This window comes from Nymphalis io, chromosome 20 (genome assembly GCF_905147045.1).
Source record: "Nymphalis io chromosome 20, ilAglIoxx1.1, whole genome shotgun sequence".
Taxonomy (NCBI): Eukaryota; Metazoa; Arthropoda; class Insecta; order Lepidoptera; family Nymphalidae; genus Nymphalis; species Nymphalis io.
In genome coordinates, this window is record NC_065907.1 from 3,263,651 (window position 1) to 3,290,387 (window position 26,737).

Sequence of the window (26,737 nt, forward strand, 5' to 3'; positions counted from 1 at the left end):
ACACTGAACAGGTCCCTTTATTTTATAGTAGCGATAATTCTGTTTATGGATATTTTTGTTTATTTCGTTTTTAGTAATTTCAATTTCGTTTGTAGTACATTCTTTTTGTTTATAGTAACTGTCTTTTCGTTTGTAGTAGCGGTCATTTCGTTTGTAGTAGCGGTCATTTCGTTTGTAGTACCTTCATTTCGTTTGTAGTAACGGTCGTTTCGTCTATAGTAACTTGGTGTATCTCATTATAGTTCGTATTTGTTTTGTGAAAGAAAAAAAACTTGCTTAAATTTTTTTTTACAAAGTATTTTTTTTTTTGCTTCAACTACAAACGATTTTTTTTTCACTACTATCAACTACAAACGATTCACTTCAATAATCAACTATTCATTTTGAGTGTCGACAAAACCGGGGATGAGTTTTTTTCGATGTCCACCAATTTTTTTAGAGCTACTGTAACAAACGAAAAAATTTTTACTACAATCAAATACGTACGAATATCAATAAGAATCAAAAAGAAAAAAAATCGATTTTCAGTCGGGTATCAAGTTCACATAGCAATAAATGGTGGCAATGAATAAATTGGGTTAGTTTATTTTTACATAAATCCTGTAAGAAATTTATTTATTTTGTTACTATGGTCAAGTCATTATAAATTATTGAGTCCAGTTGTATTTTAATTCAAATATATGTTTCTGTAAAAGGTCAATGAAATAAAACTCCATATTTTTTTAAATCATATATTTGTGAATGTGTAATATAATAGAAATAACAACTTAGCTATCACAACTAAAGGCTTTATTCATATATGTTTATTTTAAATTATAGACGCGTTAAAACTTCCTTTCAGGTGGGCATTCTAGGTATTGAAAGGAGTAAGAGTTGAGATGCCCCAGTGGCTAGAATAAGGTAAATCTTAAGAGGAGGTTGCGGGTTCGATTTAGAGCAATGCTTAATCAATGTATCTAATTCATATTGTGACCTATATGTCTCGGTTGAAAATCTACATTAACCAATCCGCATAGAAGCAGCGTGGTGGAGTAAGCTTCAAGCCTTCGCTTGAAAAGGGTAGGCCTTAGGTCTGCAGTTGGACTTTTCAAGTTGTTACTTTGAACAGCCCGTGTCTTTCTCACTACTGAAGACAAGAAGCTTTCTCTTGAGGAAACCCCATACTTACCCTACTTACTGATTAAGTGCGGCTTGGTTGTCATTTGACAGAGTTTCATTCCAATTTATACAGATGAGTAATATCTAATATAATAATCTTTTTCAATAAATACAAATAAGCACATATATACTCAAGATGCTTGTCCGGATTTGAACTTGCTGTCCACTGAGACATCTTTGATGTTCGTCGAGAGTTTTAACGTCAAATTATTTAAAATACAACCATAGACAATAAATCTACAAAATATAATTAATAACAACCATCACATCACTAAGTGTAATAATTTAATTCTTAGCTCTAATAGGAATGATTATTTACGTGCCTCAAGATCTTCACATTTATCACTAAAAATAAAACATAATACATTATTTGAATTAGGAAAATATTTATAATAATTAAAAAAAAACTGACATTTATGAATTCATTATTCAAATTATTGTTTTTGAATTATAATTCGATTTTTTTAATAATAATTAATAGAACGATACAAATATGTCGATAAAGATATAATTATCAATTGAAGAAAACCGTTACAACTCGAATTCTTTTTTTTAATTAAATTACTATAATATTGATACATAGTTAATTGAAATTTAGCGCAACTAATTTTAAGAATATATCTATTATTACGTAATAGTAATTAAGTACACAATAAAGTGTTTAATACTTTCGACCCGTCATGTAATTAAATAAGTATGTCATGAAAATGAGATTTATTATTATTTAAAATATATAAAATAAATGTCAGTGTGGGTGATTTGTTAAACTATGCTGTCTTCTTCTTCCATATGTCAAATCAATGATGACAGAAAGAGAGATGTCGGTGGTAACTGGTACACTAAGCAACGTGTATAAGGAAATCAAAGTACTATATTTTATTAATAAATTAAAATGATTTTGCTAATAATATGTTTAATTCCGTTTTGAAAAGGTTTTTTATTTTATTCGAATTTATGAGGTAATAGAATGTATATGTTTTTAATTTTAAATAAATAATTTTAAATATTGTCATCATATTAACTACCGACTACGATTGTCAATCTAAATCTAATGCCTAGTCAAATAACTATCTTTTGTATTATCTATTTCTGATATTTATTATCAATGGAATAAAAATTAATCAAGTAGTTAAGTATGAAAATATATATTAACTTTTTAATTGAAGTCATATTAAAATATAAAATAAAAATAATAACTTCGTAATTGATTTGAATATTAATATTTAAATAAAATAAGATTATATAAGTTTTAATGAGATATGTTATTGTCTTGATTAATTTTTACCCAAAATTCTATATTTACTATTTTTATTGTTTTCTACCTTAATATTAATTTTTAAGTTAAGAGCTCTAATACTATAAATAAATAAATAAAGTTAAAAAGGAACATCGGATAATTTGAGATTTTAACTCTCTAATTTGGAATAAATATGTTTAATTAAATAATAAATAAATTGGCTTTAATTAAGTTTTATGCCAATCCTCAATTTGAACGTAAATATTATTAAAAAAAATAGATTCCTATATCATTATATATATATCTAACGAAGATTTTGCCTACAATGTATTGGAACTATCTATATGATACAATCAGGACTCTTTTCCGGTTATCACTACTTTTGACTTGTTTAAAGCAGTTAGAACTAGTTTTGACGTGGAAAATTTTAGTATCTGGTAGCAGGTAGTTTGGACGTGGAAAATTTATAGTATAGTATATAAATTAGCAGGAGCGGAAAGGGGGTGGAAGGAAGGGGTGGAGACATAGGAAAAGAGTTTTGACTGTGACATATATATAGACATTTAATTATAGCGGTTTTTTAAATTGTGTACTTGCGGTGCTTTTTTTTTCTTTTTTAATTGCTTATTGCAATTGTACAGATCTTGGGTGAAATTTCTAAAATATTTTAAACTATGTCGTATTATGAAGTTAATTAATAAGAAAGAAGAAATGGTAGGAATTTAAATCTTTTCTAATTAGTTTAGTTTAGAGGTTATTGACATGGTTTTTTTTCCTGGTAATTATTCATTTTGTTGAATTGGCAAAAAGGTATTAATGACGTAGCTATCGCTATTGGTATAATAGTAACAGTTGACTAACGTCTCACTACTTTAGTTTTCTTGTTAATCTACTATAATACCACTCCTACCTACTCCGGCCTACTCTATCCATTGATGTTTATCTACATATATGCTTCTCAATATATATGTGCATTGGTTTTTATATGTTTCCAACATTGAAAATGTCTGGCAACACTAAGTGTGATAGAATATTTACTTTCCCTAGCGATTATAAAAAAATCGTAGTTTACGTTTGTGTATTGAAATGTTTTTGTATGTATTTGTTATTTTACTGATCTTCCAGAGCGTCCTTGAGCTCCATTGCGAGCTTGTAGCCGAGTTCCGGTCTTCGATCACGACCTTCCACCATGGCCAATACCTGTAATATTATTATTTAAACAATAGATAGATGGCCCAGTGGTAAGAACGCGTGAATCTTAACCGATGATCGTGGGTTCAAACCCGGGCAAGCACCACTGAATTTTCATGTGCTTAATTTGTGTTTATAATTCATCTCGTGCTTAACGGTCAAGGAAAACATCGTGAGGAAACCTGCATGTGTCTAATTTCATCGAAATTCTGCCACATGTGTATTCCACCAACCCGCATTGGAGCAGCGTGGTGGAATAAGCTCCAAACCTTCTCCTCAAATAGGGAGAGGAGGCCTTAGCCCAGCAATGGGACATTTACAGGCTGTTACTTTAACTTTTATATATATATATATATATATATAAGGTCTAAATTTACTTGGTCATCCTCATCACATATTCTACCGCCAAATACCAATAGTTAGTGTTGTTGTGTTCCAAGATTGGAGGCGTATTGGCGATATGTTCCTTACACCGCCAATGATTAATATTTCTTACAGTACCAATGTTTACGGCGGTAGTGACCACAGGTCATCAGTTGACCAGTTTGCCAGTATGCCTACCTATTCTTTAATAAAAAGGCTCGTAAAGTTTTCGTTAGAGAAGAGGATATTGCTTAAAGGGTCAACTGAAGGTTTTTTATTCATTAGGCTCTTCGATCTACGTAGGTAACATCAACACTTGACGCTTCATATATTAACCGATCACCAAAAGCATTTCGAAAGAGGGATAGCGAGAGGCAGGCGGTTAGCCTTTTACTTTTTCTAGCAGTTTTATTAACATACCATCACCAACCGTTAATAAATAGGTTGAGGACAAGCAAATAATGATAAGGATGACCGTATTGATAAGAGATTATTGTAATAGTTTTTAGTCTAGCTAACACTTAATATAACATATTAAGTTTTTGCTTGAAAGTTCATCATCATGCCCAAAAGTCTGGGCTGAATCAACATTGGTGACAAATTCGGTATAAAGTTAGACTGTTTAATAATATTCTGGGACATTTTAACACACGTCCATCTGATCCCAAATTAAGCTTGTACAGAGCTTGTACTATGGAAACCAGACAACTGATATACTACATATACCATTTTTCTTTTGTAAATACATACTTATACAGACTCAGGACAAACAGACATGTTCATGCACACAAATATCTGTCCTGGGTGGGAATCGAACCCACAACCTTCGGCGTGAAAGGCAAGCATCCACCAACCACGCCAACCGGCTCGTCAACCAACCGGTCGTCGTGTATAATGAAAAATAGTTGTATACTCTATTCCAATCGAAGGGGTAAAGATAGATAAACCTTTCCTTTATATACTCTACGAGACTCGCTATTCTTCGCTATATAGACTTCGCTATATTACGCATTAGAAAAAGTTCTTGATTAATATATATTTATTATAACACTATTCACCTTAATTACATCTTTAGTTTTGCTTTCAAAGTTCTGATAACAACTTCGCCGACATTCCAATGAATATCATAGAGTAATCAATATCTCGACCAATGATATCGCGTCAATTCAAGGTGATTGTTGTTTATTTGTCTTTACTTTTGCGATCGGAATTGGTTTTTTAATATACAGCAATAACTAATTTGATCTTTCCGACAAATCGTTAGCTTGGATTTCTTTAAAACCCAGAAACGTGCATTAGTCTGATGCAAACGTAAGAACAAGATATTTTTTATATTTTAAGTATTTTCAATAACACAAAATTTCGGTACAATCATATGTAAACTCTAGAATTTAAATGATTATTCTGCTTTTGATAAAAATCTCTGATAATTTATTTGTAATAAAGCCGTGGGGTTACAATATAATAAAATTAGCGAATATAATTACAGTAATAATGATGTGTATGTACCTGATGCGAGTCCACGATGACTCCGTGGTTATCGAGGATGGCTCGCTTGGTGTTCTCGATATCCTGAAGGTCGACTCCCCGGCTGGCGTCGTCCACCAACACCGCGCGGTAGCCTATGGCGAGCGCGTCTGCAATTGTTGCTCCTAGAGGGACAGGAACCGTATTATTGTTATAATTGGACTTTATTCTTAGTTATTATACACCAATATAATGGTAACGTATTAATTGTCAATGCGTTAACTAACATAGACTGAACTCACACGAAGCCTTGATGCGGACTGTCATAGGATTATGAAAAATATCAAGATGAGATCATAGACAATTTTTAGTATTTTTTTTATAGTTTTTTATAGTTGACATATTCCTAATATATGCGTTATAAAGTGCGCGAGGACTCCGTTCTAGTCGGATGAGAGTGCTGTCCTATTCGATCATGAACGTGAAAGCCATTTTCCAAAATCGGCTAGCAGCTGACCATCATCATATATTTTTAATATGGACCCAAATATTTTTTTGGATAATAATACACTCTAAACCAAGCACAAATGGATAAAATAATGCCACGCTAATATCATTATGACTTACCCACGCATACGTCGTAGGCCAGCCCGCATATATAGATGTCAGTCGCTCCTCGTGAACGAAGTTGCGTGCTGAGGCTGGTGTCAGTCAGCTTCTTGTTGTCCCAGAACACGGAGTACGAGTCCACTTCAGGATTGGTGCCCTTATACACCTTGATCGCCTTTTCTACCACCTGATCACCAAAGTTTGTGTTTTACCTTACCTTAACAAGCAGTTTTTTTTATAGTATAGATAGACGGACGAGCATCTGGGCCACCTCATGGTAAGTGGTCACCAACGCTCATAGACATGGCCATTGTAAGAAATTTTAGCCATCGCTTATATCGCCAATGCGCCACCAATCATGGGAACTAACACATTATGTCCCTTGTGCCTGTAATTATACTGGCCACGCACTCTTCAAGCCGGACCACAATTCCACGTACTGCTGTTTTGCGATAGAATACCTGATGAGTGGGTGACTAAGATTATAAGATTTTACCGCAATGTAATCTTCTAATTATCCTATCCGATATCTGCTTGCTTATATTTTTAATTTAAATATAAGTAAGAATTTACTAATTACGTATTTGTAAGGGAATGAATATATAGAATAATTTGTAATGATCGTCTTCGGTAAACAGCAAAAGATTAAGAATTTCCCCGATAGGCGTAACCATATCTGTTTTCATTTAGCGTTAATTTTTGCTCAGTGAAAAATTGTTTGTGAAACAGAAGAATGCTTAGACATTCATACCTTGAGTTCTTTATGCAGTTCAGCTCCCCAGGTATCCTGCACGCAATGGCGCGGCCAGAGTCTCTGCTTCATGGGAGGTGGGCCCGCGAAAACCACAGTGTCATAAGCCTGCGCTTTATCAGCTGAAACCTGTTGACAATAACTGTTTCAAATAACCTAGTAACATAGTAGTTTTATCTATTATTATCTACCTACCTAATATTATATATTTGTATCCATCCATATATTTTTTTTAAATAGATCTTAATCTGAAAATTCATCTGTAACCTTCAGATAAGACGTCAAATAATTTAAAAGTGTAAGAGAAACAAAAAAACAAACTCATTTTTGCTTTCATAATATTAAAGTATATATAATATTAGGATATTTTATTCATCCAGGCATTCATTCATCATATATGTATGTATATGTATATGGCATAAAAATCCTAACTATTTTGAAAAAAATAAAAAGAAGTTGAGTAGTTACAGGACTAGAAGGATGCAGCTCTCGCATATGGACGTTATCGATGAAAGATACGTGATCCGGTGGATGCCAGTCCAGAGAGTAGAACACGCAGTCGAACGGCACCGTCTCCAGCAGTCTGTTGATAGGATCTACCACCTAGGAATGAAAATCATTTTGATTATAATTTGGAAAGCTATATTGCAGACTTGAGTAAGTGCTTTCCACGTACCAGTTAGCATAAATTGATTTAAATATAATCTATATAACATAAGTTAGGCTTATTACTCCTACACGTTTTGCTACGCTGAAACCTATAATTCAGTTAAGCTATAAAATGTGATTACATTGGACAATGTGAGTTGGTCTTCCCCAATGGGTCGTAGGATAATGCTATTAACCTTTCTCCTAAGATGACCCATTTGGGTTATCTTCCCATTACTTTTATACTCCTTTTCAGATCGGACTGGTAGATCCTGAGATTAGTGCGTAAAAAGTTTTTCGATGGTCGATATAAGGAATGGTTAACATTTCTTGCGATGCCAAAGTCTACTGGCGGTGGTGACCACATACGATTAGCCCAGTTGCCCGTTATAAATAAATTTTCTTTAAATTTTTATTATAACTTTTTTTCCAATATGATATTGCCAGATACAGGACAGTTGCCATTAGCACTATTCTAAACGTTTTCATTCTAATTATTTTTAAATTTAATTGTAATATTGTATTTTATAATTTTGCACCAATACCTGCTGAAAAATTACATGTAACCCTTTGTAGTTACTTACTACTTACTAGTAGGTACTTACTTACCTAGGTAAATAATGTACGCAATATATAATGTGCATTCAAACAACCTATTCACCACACCCGCAGTAATCCGATACTCATGAGCGCTGAACCGCGAAGCCATTGTGCCAATGTGCCATTATTGTCTGATTCAGAGTAAGTATAAATCGTTCAAACATTGTATATTAAAAGAATGATGCAAGAAAAAAGAAGGGCATCTGGTAGGTATGTATAGTAACCAGAGCAGGGTGAGGCTTAACATTAATTAATTATATTATTAGTATCCCATCAGCTCGCTTAAGGCTAAAATCTTAATTTCTAGATTTAAATTATAGCAATTATAATATGTGGGGTTTAATCTGTAAATGTATTTTCTAAGGAAGAGTTATGATGTAAAAGGAGTTATTATATGTCACATTAAAAAAAAAAAACCTTAATAATATTTTGTAATTAGAATAGATTTTAAAAAGTGAAAAAAGCAAAATTTATTTTAGTTTGTCACTCAATGCTCACATTTTGAACGGCAATGTCGTACCTAGAACATAATAAAATAAGTTTTTTCATGTGCTCTGTCTAATATGAAATAGATATTTTTTTATCAATTTCAGACACGTCATGTCAAATCAATATGCATTAAGGTTTAGACTGTTAACCTTGTCGACTAAATCCGATTAGTTTGTAAAATAAATCTACCACCGATTCGAAAATAAAATACAATAATCCTCAGAATAGTCGGCGAATTAAAATAAGGGGGAATATTGTTTTTTTTGTACGTTGATTCACATTTCCATAAAAAAAACCTCACCTCAAATATACAGATTAAATTAGGGTTTTTTTCATGGCGCTGGAATACCTACCATATGAAAAATGATAAAAAAATATGGAGTCATTTTGAAGTGGGACTGGGATTTGAATTTTTTACCTTTTTTACAATTATTGCTTAAACATTTTTTTTCGAACTGTTCGCAATAAGTCTTTTCAATCATAACTTGTGATGTAATCTGTATAGACCATTATTTATATTACAGTAACCTTTGGCACGCAAACATTACTTAACGTTTTTATTTTAGATTTTACAATTGTAATTGATCGTTTTCATGAATCCGATGAAATGTACATATACTTATGAACATTCTACGAAGGAAGTAATGACCCTGTTTACTAAGTACTGACCCTGTAAGAGAGGTGACAAGGGGGAATGCCCATACTCCATAGTATCCTGGGATATTTAATTTTTTTAAATCTTAATGGTTTCAGCATTTTGAAAAATATTATAAAAAGGCCACGATTGTTAAAGAAAAGGAAAAAAATGTAAAATTGATTGTTTTTGTATAATAGAGGACATACTCGTTACAGTTCCTAGAAGATACATTTATAATTTTACAAAGCATTATATTTTTACAAATGTATTAAGAATTGACAGTTAATTTTTTTTTCTTTGTATTTACTTCATAATGATATTAATATAAAACATCGACATAACCTAAATGCCACCTGTGTCTTATATAAGTAAAAATAAAAAAAATCTAAAACAATTTTTTAACCACTGTCAGTTTACAACTGTTCATGTCTTATCCTGAAGCCTTGCACTTTGCGCGCGAAAATCTCAACCTTGACATTTGCCAATGCAAATTGTATAATATTGATTATACAAGTCACAGATTATGCAACGTTAATTAAGGCAATAGATATAAAAACTCCTTGTTATATAAAAAATAAATCATAAAACATGATTGATTATAAATTAATTTGATCTAAAAATAAACGTAGTAAATTTAGGCATATAAATGAAAAAATTAATACAAATCTAATCTATTTATTTTATTTTTATATTTTTTACTTTTATCTTCGTTATAATACTTAACAAAAGCCGCATTCCTATTATACTTACACGACTATTCAATTGGAATGCTTAATCGGTAAAACTTATTAAAACAACTTCAAACTTGATTTGAAACGGTACCAAATCGGAAAGTTACCACCCCCATTTCGGCCGCGGTGGTGCCTGGTACCATCATTTCGATGGCCTAATTGGAATTTGCCACCTCTACGTGTGAATGTTCGAACAATATCTAATTTGAGCACTTTGAATGCCTTGACAGCCCATTTCAATAGCCTGATAAAAATAATTAAGTTGGAAACTAGATTGTTGGTTCTATTTATGTTGTACGTGTGAGTTGTTGAAGGTTACATCAAGGAGGATTTATGCCTATGCAATGTATGTAATCACTTTTTATTTTTTATAAACTGCAGTCCAGACTAATTTCGACTTCAACAATGATGGGATGGCAATGCGAGACAGGCATAGGACCGCTGGATCTATATAAGACAACCAATAGACAGGCTTTGTCGAATATAAGAAACTCAGCAGATTTAGTAGTTATATACTACCTTTTTGGTCGATTAATGTAGTTTGGTAAATGCATGGGGAGTTTTATTTACTTTAAAAGCAAGAACATGTAGCATTATCCTGACAAACGTCAACTGTGACCAATCGCAAGGACTACAGTCAACACAGGAAATATACACAAGTGCAAAGGTGTATTATTTATTCTGACTTTCCAATGGGACGCAAAATCCAGCACGGCTGATGAAATCCTGACCTAGGTGATTTCCGCGGCTCGGGAATGTAACACTAAACTTCCTAACTCTGATCTGCTACTCAGTATTTCTGTACAATAATTTTAATTAAATCAAAACTTTTTATTGAAATTATTAATAAATAGTAATTATATGAATAATTATTTAAGATTTATTGATATCTGCTATTACTTATATTAAAGTCAATTTTGTAAGATTACGTCATGTAGACTTGAAATGTAATTCATTGAAGTCGCAATCTATTATTACCGTAAAAGTGTAAGAATTAATCGTATTTTTTCCTGTATGACATTTGGAAATCCCCGCGAACCTGCATCCGTTTGCGTTATTAGTCAGCATATGCAATTATATTATTGATAATATGCACTTTATGTTACTTTTTTACAAGACCATAGCAAAGCCACACTAAAAATATTGGTATTAAATTAGATAATCCATGTTATCTGACTATCATTAAGTTTTGCGTTCTGGATAAATACACTAACCGCCCCGTTACTAAAAATAAACTTAATTTATAAGAACTCCCCAGAGTTGAGGACTTGCATCTGTCGATCAACATTTCTATAGACTTCTTTAGTGCTGGGGGTGTTGTTGTTTCAAAAGGCTGCTAATAAATTTCGCGCGCTTTACTAAAAATAAAAATTGTATTTGTTTGTTTAAAAGCTATGGGATCGGATTCGGGCGATGACACTTTACGTCATTGCCTTTATAGTTATACACATTAACTCATACTTTTTATTGTATTTAATGGATTAATAGATGGTTTCCAACCATCAAACAATATTTCAAAATGATTAGTCGAAAATTATTCTGCATTATGCGACCATCCCACCAAGAGGTTTTTAGGCTATTGTAAAATAAGAGTGTTTGGAAATGAGCCAAAATAATTAAAAAAAAATTAACATTTGAAATCTTTGCTGAATTTCCGAACGATCGATTAACTAACTTCATTATCTGTGGTTACTGCAGCTGTATTCTAGCATGCAATATCTTCATTTGTATATTGCACCATTATTTACATGCAAAGGGAAAGCACAGCTAATTTATTCATATATGAATACATCAACATCTATACGTCTTCATTGCTTTGATTGACACCGTTTCCGAAATTAGCTTATTTGGTATTGCAATCTATTTGAATAACAATCATTTTATTTGTCGTCCTCGTGAACTTTTCTTCAACGTATCAAATTCGAGATTATTGACAGTACAAGTTATTAAAGTAACAGCCTGTGAATGTCCCACTGCTGGGCTAAAGGCCTCCTCTCTTCTTTTTGAGGAGAAGGTTTGGAGCTTATTCCACCACGCTGCTCCAATGCGGGTTGGTGGAATACACATGTGGCAGAATTTCAGTGAAATTAGACACATGCAGGTTTCCTCACGATGTTTTCCTTCACCGTAAAGCACGAGATGAATTATAATCGCAAATTAAGCACATGAAAATTCAGTGGTGCTTGCCCGGGTTCGAACCCACGATCGTCGGTTAGGATTCACGCGTTCTTACCACTAGGCCATCTCGGCTCAACAAGTTATTGGCCTATCTGAATTATTACAAATTTTACAGGAGACAGTGTTTAAAAGCCTAGGTCTTATGACTAGGACTCTAGGCATTCATTTTATTTAAATCATTTTTTCCAAAGCTCTTTTTCATTACTGAATCGTCTTTAAAAAAAGAATTGTTAAATATAATATGTCATTAGTTGCCTACATACATGCCAATAATAGTTTTTTTATCACATTTCAATGATAAAACTTGTTAACAAAATTCGATTTACTTATAAATTCGTAATAGAAAAATACAAACAAACCCGCCTCTCGTTAAGATAACGTACTATCAATCGATCAAACGTAGAGCGTCGTCACGACGCACGATGACGTGAATACGGTTACACACATTGAGCTATACATGACAATTTAACATGTTGCAACACAAACACGATTATAATATCGATTGCTTTGCTACCAACTATCAGCTGATTTTAATCAGACTCGTGGTTTAAATTGACTTCTGATGTTTTTTTTTTATGTTATAGGTAAGCGGGTGGTAAGTGATCGCCAATTTACCACCAACCTTGAGAACTAAGATGTCCTTTGTGCATTTTATTTACAAAGGCTCACTCACTCGTCACACCGAAACGCATAATAGGTACGGTTGTTTAGCGGTAGAATATCTGATGAGTAAGTGGTACCTACCTAAATCGGTTTGCACAAAGCCCTAGTGGTTAAAATTGTTATGTATAATTATTTGCTATAGGAAGTCATGGTATAACTATCATGACAGTAGCGACTGCGGTTTTTTCATAACCATATTTGTCTAAGATCGACAACTTAATGTAGTTGTTTGTCCCATGTTATCAAAATCGAAATCGGTCATGAGGACATTGTCAACATATTACTAGCTAGCTGGCTAGGTTGCACAGTAAGAAACTGCTGCCGTAAAGTTTCTGCTGAAACAGTTTTCTCTAGTATTATATTTAGTAGTATATATTTATTTTTCTTTTATTACTTTTGTTACCAATATATTCTTTTTGAGTCTCTGTTAATTGAATAAATACATCATTATTCGAATAGAATTTATAAGCTTAAAGATTTATAAATAACGACAATATTGGGATTTAATTTCTCGATTAGAATGTACTTTGATATTTGTATTAATAAATTAAGGTGAACCTGTAAACTATCATTAAGATTAATTGTAAGCACAAGGTTTCTCAATTAATCTGTGTTAAAATCTATGATACGATTGATTCTCAATTTTAATCTCCCGACATATATATATATTTGTTATTTTATAACCATTTGCTTAGGAATATTTAACATGAATGAAATTATGTTACACATGTATGCTTATCTTTATAAAAGACCATCCTAGCTTAGTACTGGGTTGAACGATTATCTTTTATAGGAAAAAAAAATAACCTTGGGCAATTTCCGCATTGATCTCTAATTCTTTGGAAATAAAATATAACCTATGCTACTCGCTGATAATGAAGCTTTCTATCATCACCAGCCGAAAGACGTCCACTGCTGGACAAAGGCCTCCCCCAAGGATTTGTTACCGTGTGGTGACGGCGACGAATATCACCACCCCATCTCATCCCGTGGGGGGCGTAGAAGTCGACCCGAGGGAATATACACCAGAGAACGGGCAGCGGCGTCTCTCTGAGTACTATGACTAACTTACTGCGATCGCCAACCCGTCTGCCAAGCGTGGCGATTATGGCATATCCCCTCATGAAGCTTTCTATAGGTGAAAGAAATTTTAAAATCAAATCAAACAAACTGACAAAAATACCTATATTTTCTCTATATACTAATAGAACAGATAATCGAGCACGCTAAAGTAACATGAGTTTGAAATTGAAAAATGTTTATTTAACAAAGAACAACTTAAACAAATTTCTAATTTATCTGTTGATACCATAGATATCTTTGGTCGTTACCTGCTGGTAATCCTATATCGTGGATACCAATTATATTGATGTAAGACTCAACAGTAAAAATAACATTTTTACAAATAAAAAACATCGAACAATAGTCGATGTTGTTGCATTAAAATATAACAATAGTGCCAACACAAAATTTCATTAAATCGATTTTCGTTGATCAGCATTTTTCGTATCGTTATAATGTTACAATGAATTTTGCAACTAATGATGCTATTTCAGCATGTTTAGCGCTAATGTCGATTTAGTTGATTGATTGAAAAAAAAAATTTGACAACTATTCACAATTTTTACTGATGGTAGGGCTTTGTGCAAGCTCGTCTGTACCACCCACTCATCAGATATAAAACAGCAGTACTTGGTATTGTTGTGTTCCGGTTTGAAGAGTGAGTGAACCGGTGAAATTACAGACACAAGGGACATAACATTGTAGCTCTCAAGGTTGGTGGCGCATTGGCGTATAAGCGATGGTTAACATTTCTTACAATGCTAATGTCTATGGGCGTTGGTGATCACTTAACATCAGGTGGCCCATATGCTCGTCCTATACTATTAAAAAAACAATGGTTATATAAATACAATTTTTGAAGTGAAAACTTCTTTAGACGCGTTGCGCTGGTTTATCGTAGGAGATAGACTTGTGGCTTCGCGTCACCGACATATACTAATGTTAATATCATTAAATCGTTGAAAAAACAAATAATTTAAGTATTGTGGAAATTAATGATTGAAATCTATGTGAATACTAATTGTATATATTTATTTATTTATTTATTTATTTAATATTTGGGAAACAAACAGATATAAAATATAATCTAATTACATAATACAATTTAAATATCACATTATCCAGCGAAGTTTCCACCGATTGATGAAACATAAAATGCACTCAAATACTTTAACACAATAAGAGAAAAATTATTGGACAATATTAAAAATATATAATTAAGTTAATTTAAGATTGTTACAAATATTATCTTTAAATTTAATCAAAGATAAATGAAATATATCAATGTTCCCAAAATGCTTATTATATTCGCGACAAGCTCTGATTAGAAAACAGTTAGCATTATGTGATGAATGACAAGTGGGAGTATAAAAACATAATATAAATAATATAAGTGTATTTTAACTATTATTTATTTAAATTAAGCTGTATTATTATTTTGTTCCGAGTTTGCGACATACTGTGTTTTTTGATGAATAAAAAGCTATATAATAGAGAGGGATAGAATTATTACTTGGATTGCCAATAAATGTGGAAATTGACAAATATATTTATCAGTTTCAAGTTTTCACATCTATCGGCAGTCTCTATGGCTGCCTGTTTTTTTTTTTAATTTAACGACATAATTTTGACGCAATAAAAACTGCAAATCAATCGAAATACGTCATCGCTAAGTAATTGTTTCTATTTAAACGTATATAAGCGTCTAAATTTAACAATAATGAAGGCAATGCGGCAGAGGTTTATGCTAATATCGGAAATATTGGTTCAAGACACGAACTATCAAATCGTCGGATATACTGAACATCCATTTTGAAAGTTCAGTTTGAAAGAGTGAGCAATGGATATTTTATGCCGTGTTATGGAGACGGAGAGTTTTTATAATTTTTAAGTGATATTAGGTCGACTTTAAAAACTTTTTGCGCACAAGTTCTTAGAAAAGAATATTAACTTTAATGGATGCCTCGTTGGTCTGTGGCTAGATATAAGGCTACAGTTCTCGAGAAAAAAAGCCGAGATGGCCTAGTGAACCGATGATCGTGGGTTCAAACCTGGGCAAGCACCACTGAATTTACATGTGCTTAATTTGTGTTTATAATTCATCTCCTGCTTGACGGTGAAGGAAAACAATGTAAGAAAACCATGCATGTGTCTAATTTCATTGAAAATATGCCACATGTGTATTCTATCAACCCGCACTGGAGCAGCGTGTTAGAATAAGCTCCAAACCTTCTCCTCAAAAGGGAGAGGAGGCCTTAGCCCAGCAGTGGGACATTAACAGGCTGTTACTTTCTCGAGATCCTGGGCCTTAAGCCCACGGGCCAGTAAAATTTGATTGTATTTCTCTCATGATTTCTTAAGTTTATCAGTAGCAGTCCTTAGACTGCATGAAAAGCCGTTGTTTCTGTACATGAACTCTCTCGGGTCATGTCGGATAACTTTACCCATCAAATTATTAGCGATGGAATAGTGATAGCACATGTGTTTGCCCATAAACTTAAGCACTATAATATATTTTATTAACACACGGCCATCTGATCCCAAACTTGTACTATGGAAACCAGACAACTGATTTACTCCATATACTAATTTTCTTTTGTAAATACATACTTATACAGATAATTACACCCAGACTCAGGACAAACATACATGTTAATGCACACAAATATCTGTCCTGGGTGGGAATCGAACCCACAACCTTTGGCGTGAAAGGCAAGTATCTGCCAACCACGCCAACTGGCCCGTCGATTTTGCATATTTAGCTGTTGAAAATGGTGTAAAACTGTCAGGGGGACATCAGCATACGAAAATCTAGCAATACGAAACATTGCAAACGATTCATCATAAAAATCATTATATGGGTAAATAAAATACATTATTGACATCTAATCTTACCTCACTGCCGTCCTGCTGCGCGTTGCACTTGCTGATATTGAGAGTGCCAGAGATAAAATCATTTTGCACGTCCACTATCAGGAAGGCGCTCACTGGCCGCACAATCTGTTGTGACAGATTGATATAATTCAGGGCACGGAAATAAATATTACATGAGAATTCTAAGCAAATATTTCAGTGATTTATGTTATAGCCACAAGCTGAGTAAAGATAAACAAACAACTTCGATAATCAATTGACGCGATACCATTGTTCGAGATCTTGAATAATCTATAATAGTCATTACGTATTTGTAGCAAAATGGCGTTTCGAATGTCGGCTTTGGTATTAGAACTTAGGTAGTAAAATTATAATGGACATAAGTAGTTAAGTGGAATAGTGTTGTAATAATATATTGTATAAAAATAAAGATATAATAATCAAGAACTGTTTCTAGTGCATAATATAGCAGACCTATTAGCAAATCGCATGGAATAAATAGGTAAATTTATGGTTTGTTTATCTTTACTCCTTCATCGATTGGAATAGACTATAGACAATTCTACTAATCGTAGAAAATCGTGATTGTTTCTTTCTAGAATAGTATTCGAGCATAAACAATATAGAAATACTAGTTAAGTGACATTATCAATTCACTCACGACTTTGATCCAATGATTCCAGCAGAAGCTGAATTCCTCCTTATCAATAAAGCCGTCATCATTTTTGTCGAACACCTGGAAGACATGACTAGCCTTTTCCTCAGATATAGGGTAAATGTGACCCTTATCGTTACGGAATAGCGCCTTACAGATCAACCGGAACTCGTCAAGATTTAATAGACCATCCCTGTTGAAAAAAATGAGCTACAACATACAACACAAAAAATTAAAAACTTATGTTAAAATAAAAAATCTCATTACTAGCTACAACGGGTACTACTAATACATTATGAATAACTTCGCGATCCAATTTCATGCAGGTAAAATAAGGATTTTATCCCTTTATTTAAATATCTCTTAATATTTCTAATTATTCTATGTTATTATATTATATATTTATGCGTAATTAACATATAATACAATAAATTTATATGTTATTTAATTTTGTTAAGGTTTGTGACAAGTGAATTGTAGTTGTCTCTTTTTTTTAATAAAAGATAGCTATATGCTATTAAGGACTTTTTTTGACTTAGTTAACGAATATCATAATACATAATATACAAGGGTATATATTACATAGGGATGGGCATCTGGAATAATGGTGAAATTTTTTAAATAGGTGCCGTGTAGTCTTTTTACATTGGGTTTTTTGTATAGTAGTTTCATATATAGAGTAGTTTTTGAAGTTTTAGAACTAGAAGCCCTTTATATTCATGTTTTGTAATTTTATAATCTTTGTAATGAAGTATAAAGTAAGTAAGTAAAGGCCTCAATACTTTAATTTTTACCAAGAGACAATTTTGATTTAGGTATTAATCTTTATGATAGTATAGACAGTATCATATTATAAAATACAACAGCAAGACTTAACACGAGTGAAGCAGCGCACAGCGACAAGCAGGTTGAAAACAAATTTAATATTTATCTATACTAATATTATAAATGCGAATGTAACTCTGTCTAAACCACTTAACCGATTTTGATGATATTTAATATGAAGTAAAGTTGGACCCCAAGCCAGAGACTTACAACCGTCCCACCCCCACACGAACCCGCGCGCGGTCGGAAACTTGTTTAATATAATTTATAACAGAAACATATTCCCGATATTTATATAATTCATAATTTAATATAACTGACATACAAGACCTAATATTGACGTCTTGACGTCATTTTGACAAAATATATTTGATGTAATTGGCGCATCATATGGGTTATGTTACTTAATAAATAAATTATTAAAAACATTAAATGCGCATTCATGATAGTAATTTATATTCATTAAAACAATCAATTTTATTTTTTTATGTTATGGGCACTGAAAAAAAGGTTTCAATAAATACGTGTGTCTGTTTTATTTACAAGCATGTATTAGGAATTACATAATAGTCCGTTTTTTATAAAACGCCGTTGTTTACATTATTTATCACGCTCTTGTGTGAAAAATACTATATAATACAAATTATGGCTATATATTGAAGACATTACAAATTTCCTGGTTATGGAGAATTACGATATGATTTGCTGATTTCTAATTTAAATCAATACTTATCAAATCAATTTGGCCTGGTTAATTAAGGCACAAATTCACAGGGTTTTGCATTCTAACACTTCAAAAAAGAAAATCCTTAAAAAAGGTCTACTAAATAATATCCTCATGCCATCTTGTGATCGTCAAAATCAATCTGATTTTTTTATTTATTTAAATCTACGCGTCTCGGCTTCGCACGAATAGAATATGTTCTTCGTTGACTCTTTGACTCCGACTCCGACTTTCGGTATCAATCGGCAACAATCACCGTCATATTTCAGCCAAATTAAATCATGAAACACTCCGTTCAACGGTGAAGACTATGAAAATCCGTTAAGAAATTTTTGAGTTTATCGTTTCCTGGAAGACAGACAGAAATGATAGGGGAGTTTATTTTATAATATGTACCTAGTGCCAGGTAGGCTTCAGCTTATAGATGCATAGCACTGAAAGTATTAACCATCCTTTACATCGTCAAAGCGCCACCAATCTTGGGAACCAAGATTTTATGGTCCTTAAGCCTGTAGTTACAATGGCTCAGTCACCCTTTAAACGGGAACACAACAATACTAAGTGTTGCTATTTAGCGGTAGAATATCTGATGAGTGGGTGGTACCAACAATATAAATCGACTTTAACTCTGACTTCGAAATCTTTTGCAACCACCATCGATATAATATCGAGATAATATGTATTTATTAAACCTTTCGCCTACAATTCTAACATTGAAAAATGTCTAGTAATAATAATAAAAATTGATAAGTAGGTAAGTACCTACTTGTGTGTAAGTAAGTTGTATGTAAAGTGGGATTCAAGTAGTTAGAAAATTATTGTACTCAATATGTAACCATCTGAATTATGTACAAAAGGTAAACTGAAGGACATACGAGTAACATAATAATAATGGATAGTAACATTGTTTTGAAATGTGTAAGAAAATCCCCGTGCTTAGAAAGACTGCGTCAAAACTTCGATGTTTTAACAACTAATCATTTTTATTACTGCTTGGAATGATAAAAGGAAACATTAAAATCGCGTGCAATTTTCATTTAAAAAGAATTGCACAATATTTTTCCATGGTCATTATTATCATGGTCATATTTTTATTTAGAATTGTTTTTTTTTTGTACAACTCATATGGTCTTCGTCGTAAGCAATTAAAAAAAAAATTTCGTCACTAATATTTTTTACAAACGAAAAATAAATTATGTATTAATATATTTTTTATTAAAAACTTTTTACATTGGGTTTTTTTAGTGTTTAATATTTATATTGTAAAAAACTTGCATCATAAGCATAGTTTGTTTATTTTTAAACCCTTCTACTATAAATAGTAGTTGTATAGCAACTTCTTCAAAACACTTATAACTTAGACACTTAATCAATTAAAAATTGTTCTTTTACAAATGTTTTAGTATAATCAACTGAATTTTAATCAACTGTTTTCTAGTAATGCAAATATTCAAAGTATGTTCTTGTACAAAACTAAAGTAAATATATTTTTATCAATTTAAAAAAATTAACATAACATTTTAAATATTCTGTTGTAACTCCTATGAATACTTTGTTTAACTTATCATGTGGTTATTTAAAAACTTAACTACACATTACAATAAATTAAGATTAATTATATAAACTAATTTTTTAATAAGGTTCATTAAACAGTAATTGTAGTAGTGAACAGTTCAGTAATTTACATTTGCTTTATTTCATGATCTTCATTTTTAATTTTATACATCTTGCAATTAATGAAACTAATTCTATTCAATCTCATTGATTCACAACTATTAAGTTAGACACCGCACTTTATATTGACAGTTTTTAAATAGTAAAGGAATGAATAATTTTAATGTTTCAATTATTAATTTAAACGTTTAGTTGATTAATTTTATTTTAATGGTATATATATGATTCGGCTGAACATTATTCTGAAAAAAAATATACCCGAGAAATGCTTGTAAAAGTATAAATTTGTTTCTTATTTGTTTTATTAATTAAATATAAACATGATGAATGTATAAATGAAATTTAAATTTCTAAATAGATAGAATAATATTTTGTGGTTGTTTTAGTTTAATATTATTCAACGTTGAAGTGAATATGATGAAAAACTCTTTAAATATGTACTTTATTGTTTTGATTGCATTTTTATAATGATTTTGGATGAAGGAGCATCAACTAATCTCATCACACATACCCATCTTTGTCAAATGTTTCATAGCAGGCGTCCATATCGAACAAGCAGGTTTCGTCCACTTTAAATTCGTTAGCAACCTCCGACATCGTTGGTTGGATCGAACTGAATCCGCAGCCAAAGCTGCGCTCTCTTATAAGGCAGTCCAACATTGTTGCGCAAACACTGCTTTGCACTATATAATATATACCTCAGAAACTATTTGGTGTATATTCAAAACTTTCAAACTAATTATCCCTTTTCCTATAAATGATAGTCTTTATGAAGTTAAGCTTATGTTTCCATTCAAAAAAATTGTATAATTTGTGATTCATGAACACTGAATGTGCCGGTGCACATTTCAACGATGATATCGTTGAAATGTGCACGATACTCTCATAGTATTGACTGATGAAAGAAAATAACATAATTATAATATAATAATTATGTTTTTAAACCCTTTGTAATTCGTAGAAAAATATAAATAAATTGACTTAATTATTTTAAATAAGTATATATCTACTCTCTATTTTTGAAATTCGCCATGACCTTTTTAATGTTTTTGATTTCTATCTAAAAAAATCGATTATAAAATCGACTTGACATGAAGTCAGTGAGTTCACCTTCAATAAATGTCATTGATAAGCAGTGCTGCCAATCTCTAGAGAATTTCCCGATTGACGGGAAAATTATGGTTGCTAGGAAAAAATCACAATCATGTAATTGATTATTGTTATACAAATAAAAACATACTTACTATTTATATATATAATAAACTATAAATTTGGCATATTATTATAAAGTGAAACCATATGATTGGGTAAAAATTACTATTAAATATAAGAGAAGTTCTTATGGTTTCTTTAATGATTGAATATCAGTAATATAATTACTGATAGTTAAAATTGTAAATGAATATTTTTTTGAAGAGCGAAAATTTAAGCTATGTCGGCCTGGAAATTTAAAAAAGATATTGGCAGCACTGCTAATTATTTATATTTATTTATTTTTATCTCTTGAAGGTCAATTTCAAAAACAACAATTCAAATCTTTTTTTAATAACTATTACTTAGTTTTTATAATTTTAATTCTAATCCTTTATACATAAGGTTTAATTTTCTTAGTACGTCAATTATCGAATATATTATAATTTTTTTAAAACATTATAGACAGCATAGAAAAACAACAACAAATAAATAACCACATGTAACTCTAAATAATTATAACTAACGGTTTTTTTCGTCGGTGTTACTTCATTAAACACTGTCGAAATATAATTATTATAGCTGTACGGTACAGCACTTATGCCAGTTCCTAGAATAAAAAATAAACAAAAAAAAAAAGAAATAAACGTCAAACTACAGGAACAAATTCTAACCGCGTTTGAGATTGAGAATTTTAAGCGGTTTTGGCTGTGTTGATAGAAAAAAATCTAATACCTGTTTTTTGTTTTACTTAATTTTAGGAAAAACGACACTTAATTATTGTGACATATTTTAATTATAACGCAATGTTCAGTTTGGTTAACTACTAAACTTTATATCACATACTAACTGCGATTTTGTATTGGTAAGATGGTGATTGAAAAAGTGCACGGTCTTCAAGCCACTAGGATAAGTCTTAATGATCGGTTTACAATATTAGCGTCAGCAACGACCGTAGCTAATGCTATGAAGCCTCGTAAGCGCCCTTCTGGATTGTTCTCTTATAACCATAGTGTAAATAACAGAGTTATTATGGACCAGATAGCTTACCGATTAGGTCAGCAAGTAAAGAAGGTAATATTTGTAAATAACATGTATATTTACTGCATTACAACCTAACCTGAAACAACAAATATATAAAAAGATTGCTTGTTAAAAAATTCAAGATTGACAAGTCAAAGTCAAAAATCTTTAGTCAATAAAGAAGCATAACATTTACTTATTGATTATTATAAATCTATCACCAGTTTGGAAATAAACATCTCAGACATGAGAAGAACCGGCGTAAGAAACTGAGCGGGTTTTTTTTCATTTTTTATATCTCTTACAACTTTTACCATCATATTTGAATTTATAGGTACAAACAGTATCAACATGCCTCCATAATGCTGGTTAAATTAATAATTTAAATACTTAATAAATACGAAATTATGCATTACTCTGGTTACATTTTCAGCAAGCAGTGAGACAACGTTTGGGTATGCCAGGGCTAAGACGCTTTGGCAGTGAGAGCAGTCTTATAGGGCTCCAGCGCTCCAGTAGCTTTACTAACCTTAATCAAAACAGTGTTAAGAATAGAGTAGCTTGGAGACAATCAAATATGAATCTCAAGTATGTACAAAAATTAATAATTAATTTCTATATACATAGCCAAATCTAAGATTTATGTCTCTTATCTAACGGTAGACGGTAACAAACAGCTGGGAAAATACCTCTTCTCTTTTAAAGGATTGTATTATAACATTAAGCACAAATTTAATTTTCAAATACAAATTAAATTCAATGGTGCTGATTTGAACCCACAATCTTCTACTAAAGTTGACATGTTCTGTCAGCCTATTGGATAGCACATTTTGGACAGAACATTGTTTTATATATTTTTTAATATAAGTAGGTGGATGAGCATATAGGCTACCTGATGGTAAGTGGTTGTGGTATGTTATGTCCTTTGTGCCTGTAATTACACTGGCTCACTCAACCTATAAACTGGAACAACAATACTAAGTACTGTTGTTTGGCGGTAGAATATCTGATGAGTGGGTGGTACCTACCCAGACGACCATGCTCAAAGCACTACCACCAGTAAAAACATGCTCTATCTGATTCATTATAACCCTGAGAGGTTTGCTGTTCTTAAGAAATTAGCTGGACTTAATTTTATGTTATTATTTAGTTAATTGTTAAAAAGATAGATTTCTACCTTCAGAATGCCTTATTTTTATGATATTCCTACTATGAAGTTATTGTGTATATATTTATAATAGTTGTCTTTACAGTCGGTCAGCATCATTTAGCAACTTGTCGCAAGGTGTGTGGCGAGGTCGCGGGTTCCGTCGCCGTGGAGGTCGGATGGGAGTAATGAGAGGAAGGATGAGGTATGTGTTATAATATGTTTGTCTGTCTTTACCTAAATAAACTTTTATTGTTCACCAAAACACCAAGGAAGTGTCTAGACCTGAAAAGAACCAATGAAAGATAAAATAATGGGATGTGTTTGTCAAATGAAGTAATCGTTAACATTTTTGAATATAGGAAAGAAATAGTAATAGAGTATGATCCCAGGGAACCCAGACATTAATTATTTACTGATGGGCAAAATATGTACAATAGATTAGTATTAGTGTGTATGGTGAAAAGTTATATTGAATTCAAAATGCATCAATAAAAGCTTGCCAATAAACCAAGGAACAATTACATTAAGACAATTGTGTAGATTAAACTCAATAAAATTTGTTTTTAGAAAAGAAGTGAGCAGTCTTGCAACTTTTTGGTTTTTTTTTTTTATATAGAATAGGAAGGCGGACGAGCATATGGGCCACCTGATGGTAAGTGGTCACCAACTCCCATAGACATTGGCATTGTAAGAAATGTTAACCATCGCTTACATCACCAATGCGCCACCAACCTTAGGAAATAAGATGTTATGTAACTTGTGCCTGTAATTACACTGGCTCACTCAACCTTCAAACCGGAACACAACAATAGCAAGTACATCTGTTTTGCGGTAGAATATCAGTTTCTTATAGTAGTACTATCCCGTCACCTTAATTATGTTTGCAGAGGTCGCGGCGGGCGCGCAGCGCGAGTTGGGCAAGCGGGCCGTGCGGGCCGTGCGGGGCGGTCGCGGCCAGTGGCGCCCAACAGAGGACGGGGCAGAGGTACGGTGACCCTCTTCATATAAGTTCCTATATTTTTGTAGAACACCAACTGTCTGTTAGTCTGACTAATCAATTGAATGAAGTTTACTGAGCTGGATCTATTCGCTCTAGAGCGATCAGAGTGAACACAGAAAAAAATCTACTTAAGAACTATTTACTAATAAATATGTATTGTCTTCTTAATTTATAGGTGGTGTAACTAGGCAGCAAAAAACAGTTCCAACCAAGGAAGAGCTGGACCTGCAACTTGACCAATACATGGCAAGCACCAAGTCTGCGCTCGACAAGGAACTGGATACATACATGAAGAATGCAATGGACCTTGAATAACAGAGATGTGTGTGTGACATGTGGACATGCAGATTATTCTTACTGTGGAATATAGTGCTAAAACAATTTTATGTTATCTTCTATTTTGTTACAAAGTTTGTCCAACTTAGACATTAAAGACAAAATTTTGATGTTGTTGATTCAATTTATTGCTTTGTTAAGTCAATTAAATTGTTAAGTCAAGTATGTGAAACCAGGTAAAGATATGTGATCAAATGTTTCTTGTACTCTTTTTTTCTTTTTCTTTTTTTGTATATGCTAAATAGACGAGCTAACATATTTAGAAAATTAAAATGAACAATAGCAGAATAACAAGTGTGTTTGCTACATGTAACTTTTTAATTACCTGTTAATTAATTACCTGATATAATATTTGTGTATACATTTCATTTGGTTTCTTATAGAGCATACCTGCTCTATTTTATTTTGGGCTTAATATAAGGGCTTTATAATCCGTCCATAGACATTGGCATTTTAAAAAGTGTAAACCATTCCGGACATTGTTATGTAATGCCAACCATTGGACCTAAGGTAAATGTTGTACCAGAAATTATACTGGGTGACTTATTATTAAAACTCAAATGCAACTACCTATATAAAGTTTGGGTTACCATTAGCAGTCTCATTTAAAAGTAAGGGGAATTTTGGCCAACGAAGAAATGGAGGCCTTGAATATTTGAGTTTAGGTGATTTTTCATCATCATGTTGTGTGCACCAATTTTGTAGAAGCCCCAAAGCCGAAGCCTCATTTAATACCTCATTGAAATGTTTTTTTAAACAACTTTTAAACTAGACGAATAAGACCGAACTAAAAATATAGCTATCCTTATCTTTCCCACACACGAGAAAAAGGTAGTAATATATTTAGTCCTGTCAAAAAAATGTCTCGACATTCTGTACAGTGAGTTGGTTTCAATATAGTTTATTACCATAAAACAAAAGGTAAACGATTAATAATATAGTCTTACCGATTTTCGGTTTACAAAGATTAGAATAAGATTGATTTATTTCTATTTATATTATGCTTCATTCTTATCTCTCATATTATTCTTTCTTACAGTTAGAATTTTTCTTTTGTATGAGATAATAAACTTTCATGTCTATGGGTATTGGGCAGTCCACCTTCCTATTATGATAAATATGACCAGAGTAAACTATCAAGCAGAACTAATTCATCATTATTCACCTAGTAATGTGTAAATAAACAAAAGTACATAAAAAATATATTACAGCCATTAAAATTGATATCATGAGACACATGCCAATTATAGTTCGATATGTGACCACGAGAGGCGTTTTTTTTGGGGTAACATGGTTAAGGTCATATTCACATTATTAACTGGCGCATGTTGTTAAATGTCGATATTTTAAAAGTAGGTTCAAGGAGAACATAAATCACTGGATATGAAAATAATTCAGTATCGAAAATACCTATTGAATAACGTTATAAAGATGGCTGTTAATATATTGTGAATTATAGTACTGAATACATTTCTTAACTATTTTACTATTATAATTTAAA

The 26,737-nt window shown here is 32.0% G+C and overlaps 2 protein-coding genes across 2 annotated transcripts; one reads left to right on the forward strand and one right to left on the reverse strand.

Moving 5' to 3' along the window:
* Positions 1 to 723: 723 nt before the first annotated feature.
* On the reverse strand, positions 724 to 21,413 carry LOC126776507 (uncharacterized). Its single transcript, XM_050499090.1, has 8 exons — positions 21,048 to 21,413; positions 17,320 to 17,506; positions 16,680 to 16,784; positions 7,245 to 7,379; positions 6,777 to 6,905; positions 6,044 to 6,212; positions 5,459 to 5,601; positions 724 to 3,595 (listed from the first exon to the last, which is right to left on the reverse strand). The coding sequence occupies exons 1-8, from the start codon at positions 21,194 to 21,196 to the stop codon at positions 3,506 to 3,508; spliced, it is 1,107 nt and encodes a 368-aa protein (XP_050355047.1). The 5' UTR covers positions 21,197 to 21,413; the 3' UTR covers positions 724 to 3,505.
* A 974-nt stretch (positions 21,414 to 22,387) lies between these two features.
* On the forward strand, positions 22,388 to 25,530 carry LOC126776521 (chromatin target of PRMT1 protein-like). Its single transcript, XM_050499114.1, has 5 exons — positions 22,388 to 22,801; positions 23,184 to 23,338; positions 24,004 to 24,102; positions 24,788 to 24,885; positions 25,076 to 25,530. Exons 1-5 carry the CDS (start codon positions 22,598 to 22,600, stop codon positions 25,213 to 25,215), a joined length of 696 nt encoding a protein of 231 aa, XP_050355071.1. The 5' UTR covers positions 22,388 to 22,597; the 3' UTR covers positions 25,216 to 25,530.
* The last annotated feature ends 1,207 nt before the right edge of the window (positions 25,531 to 26,737 follow it).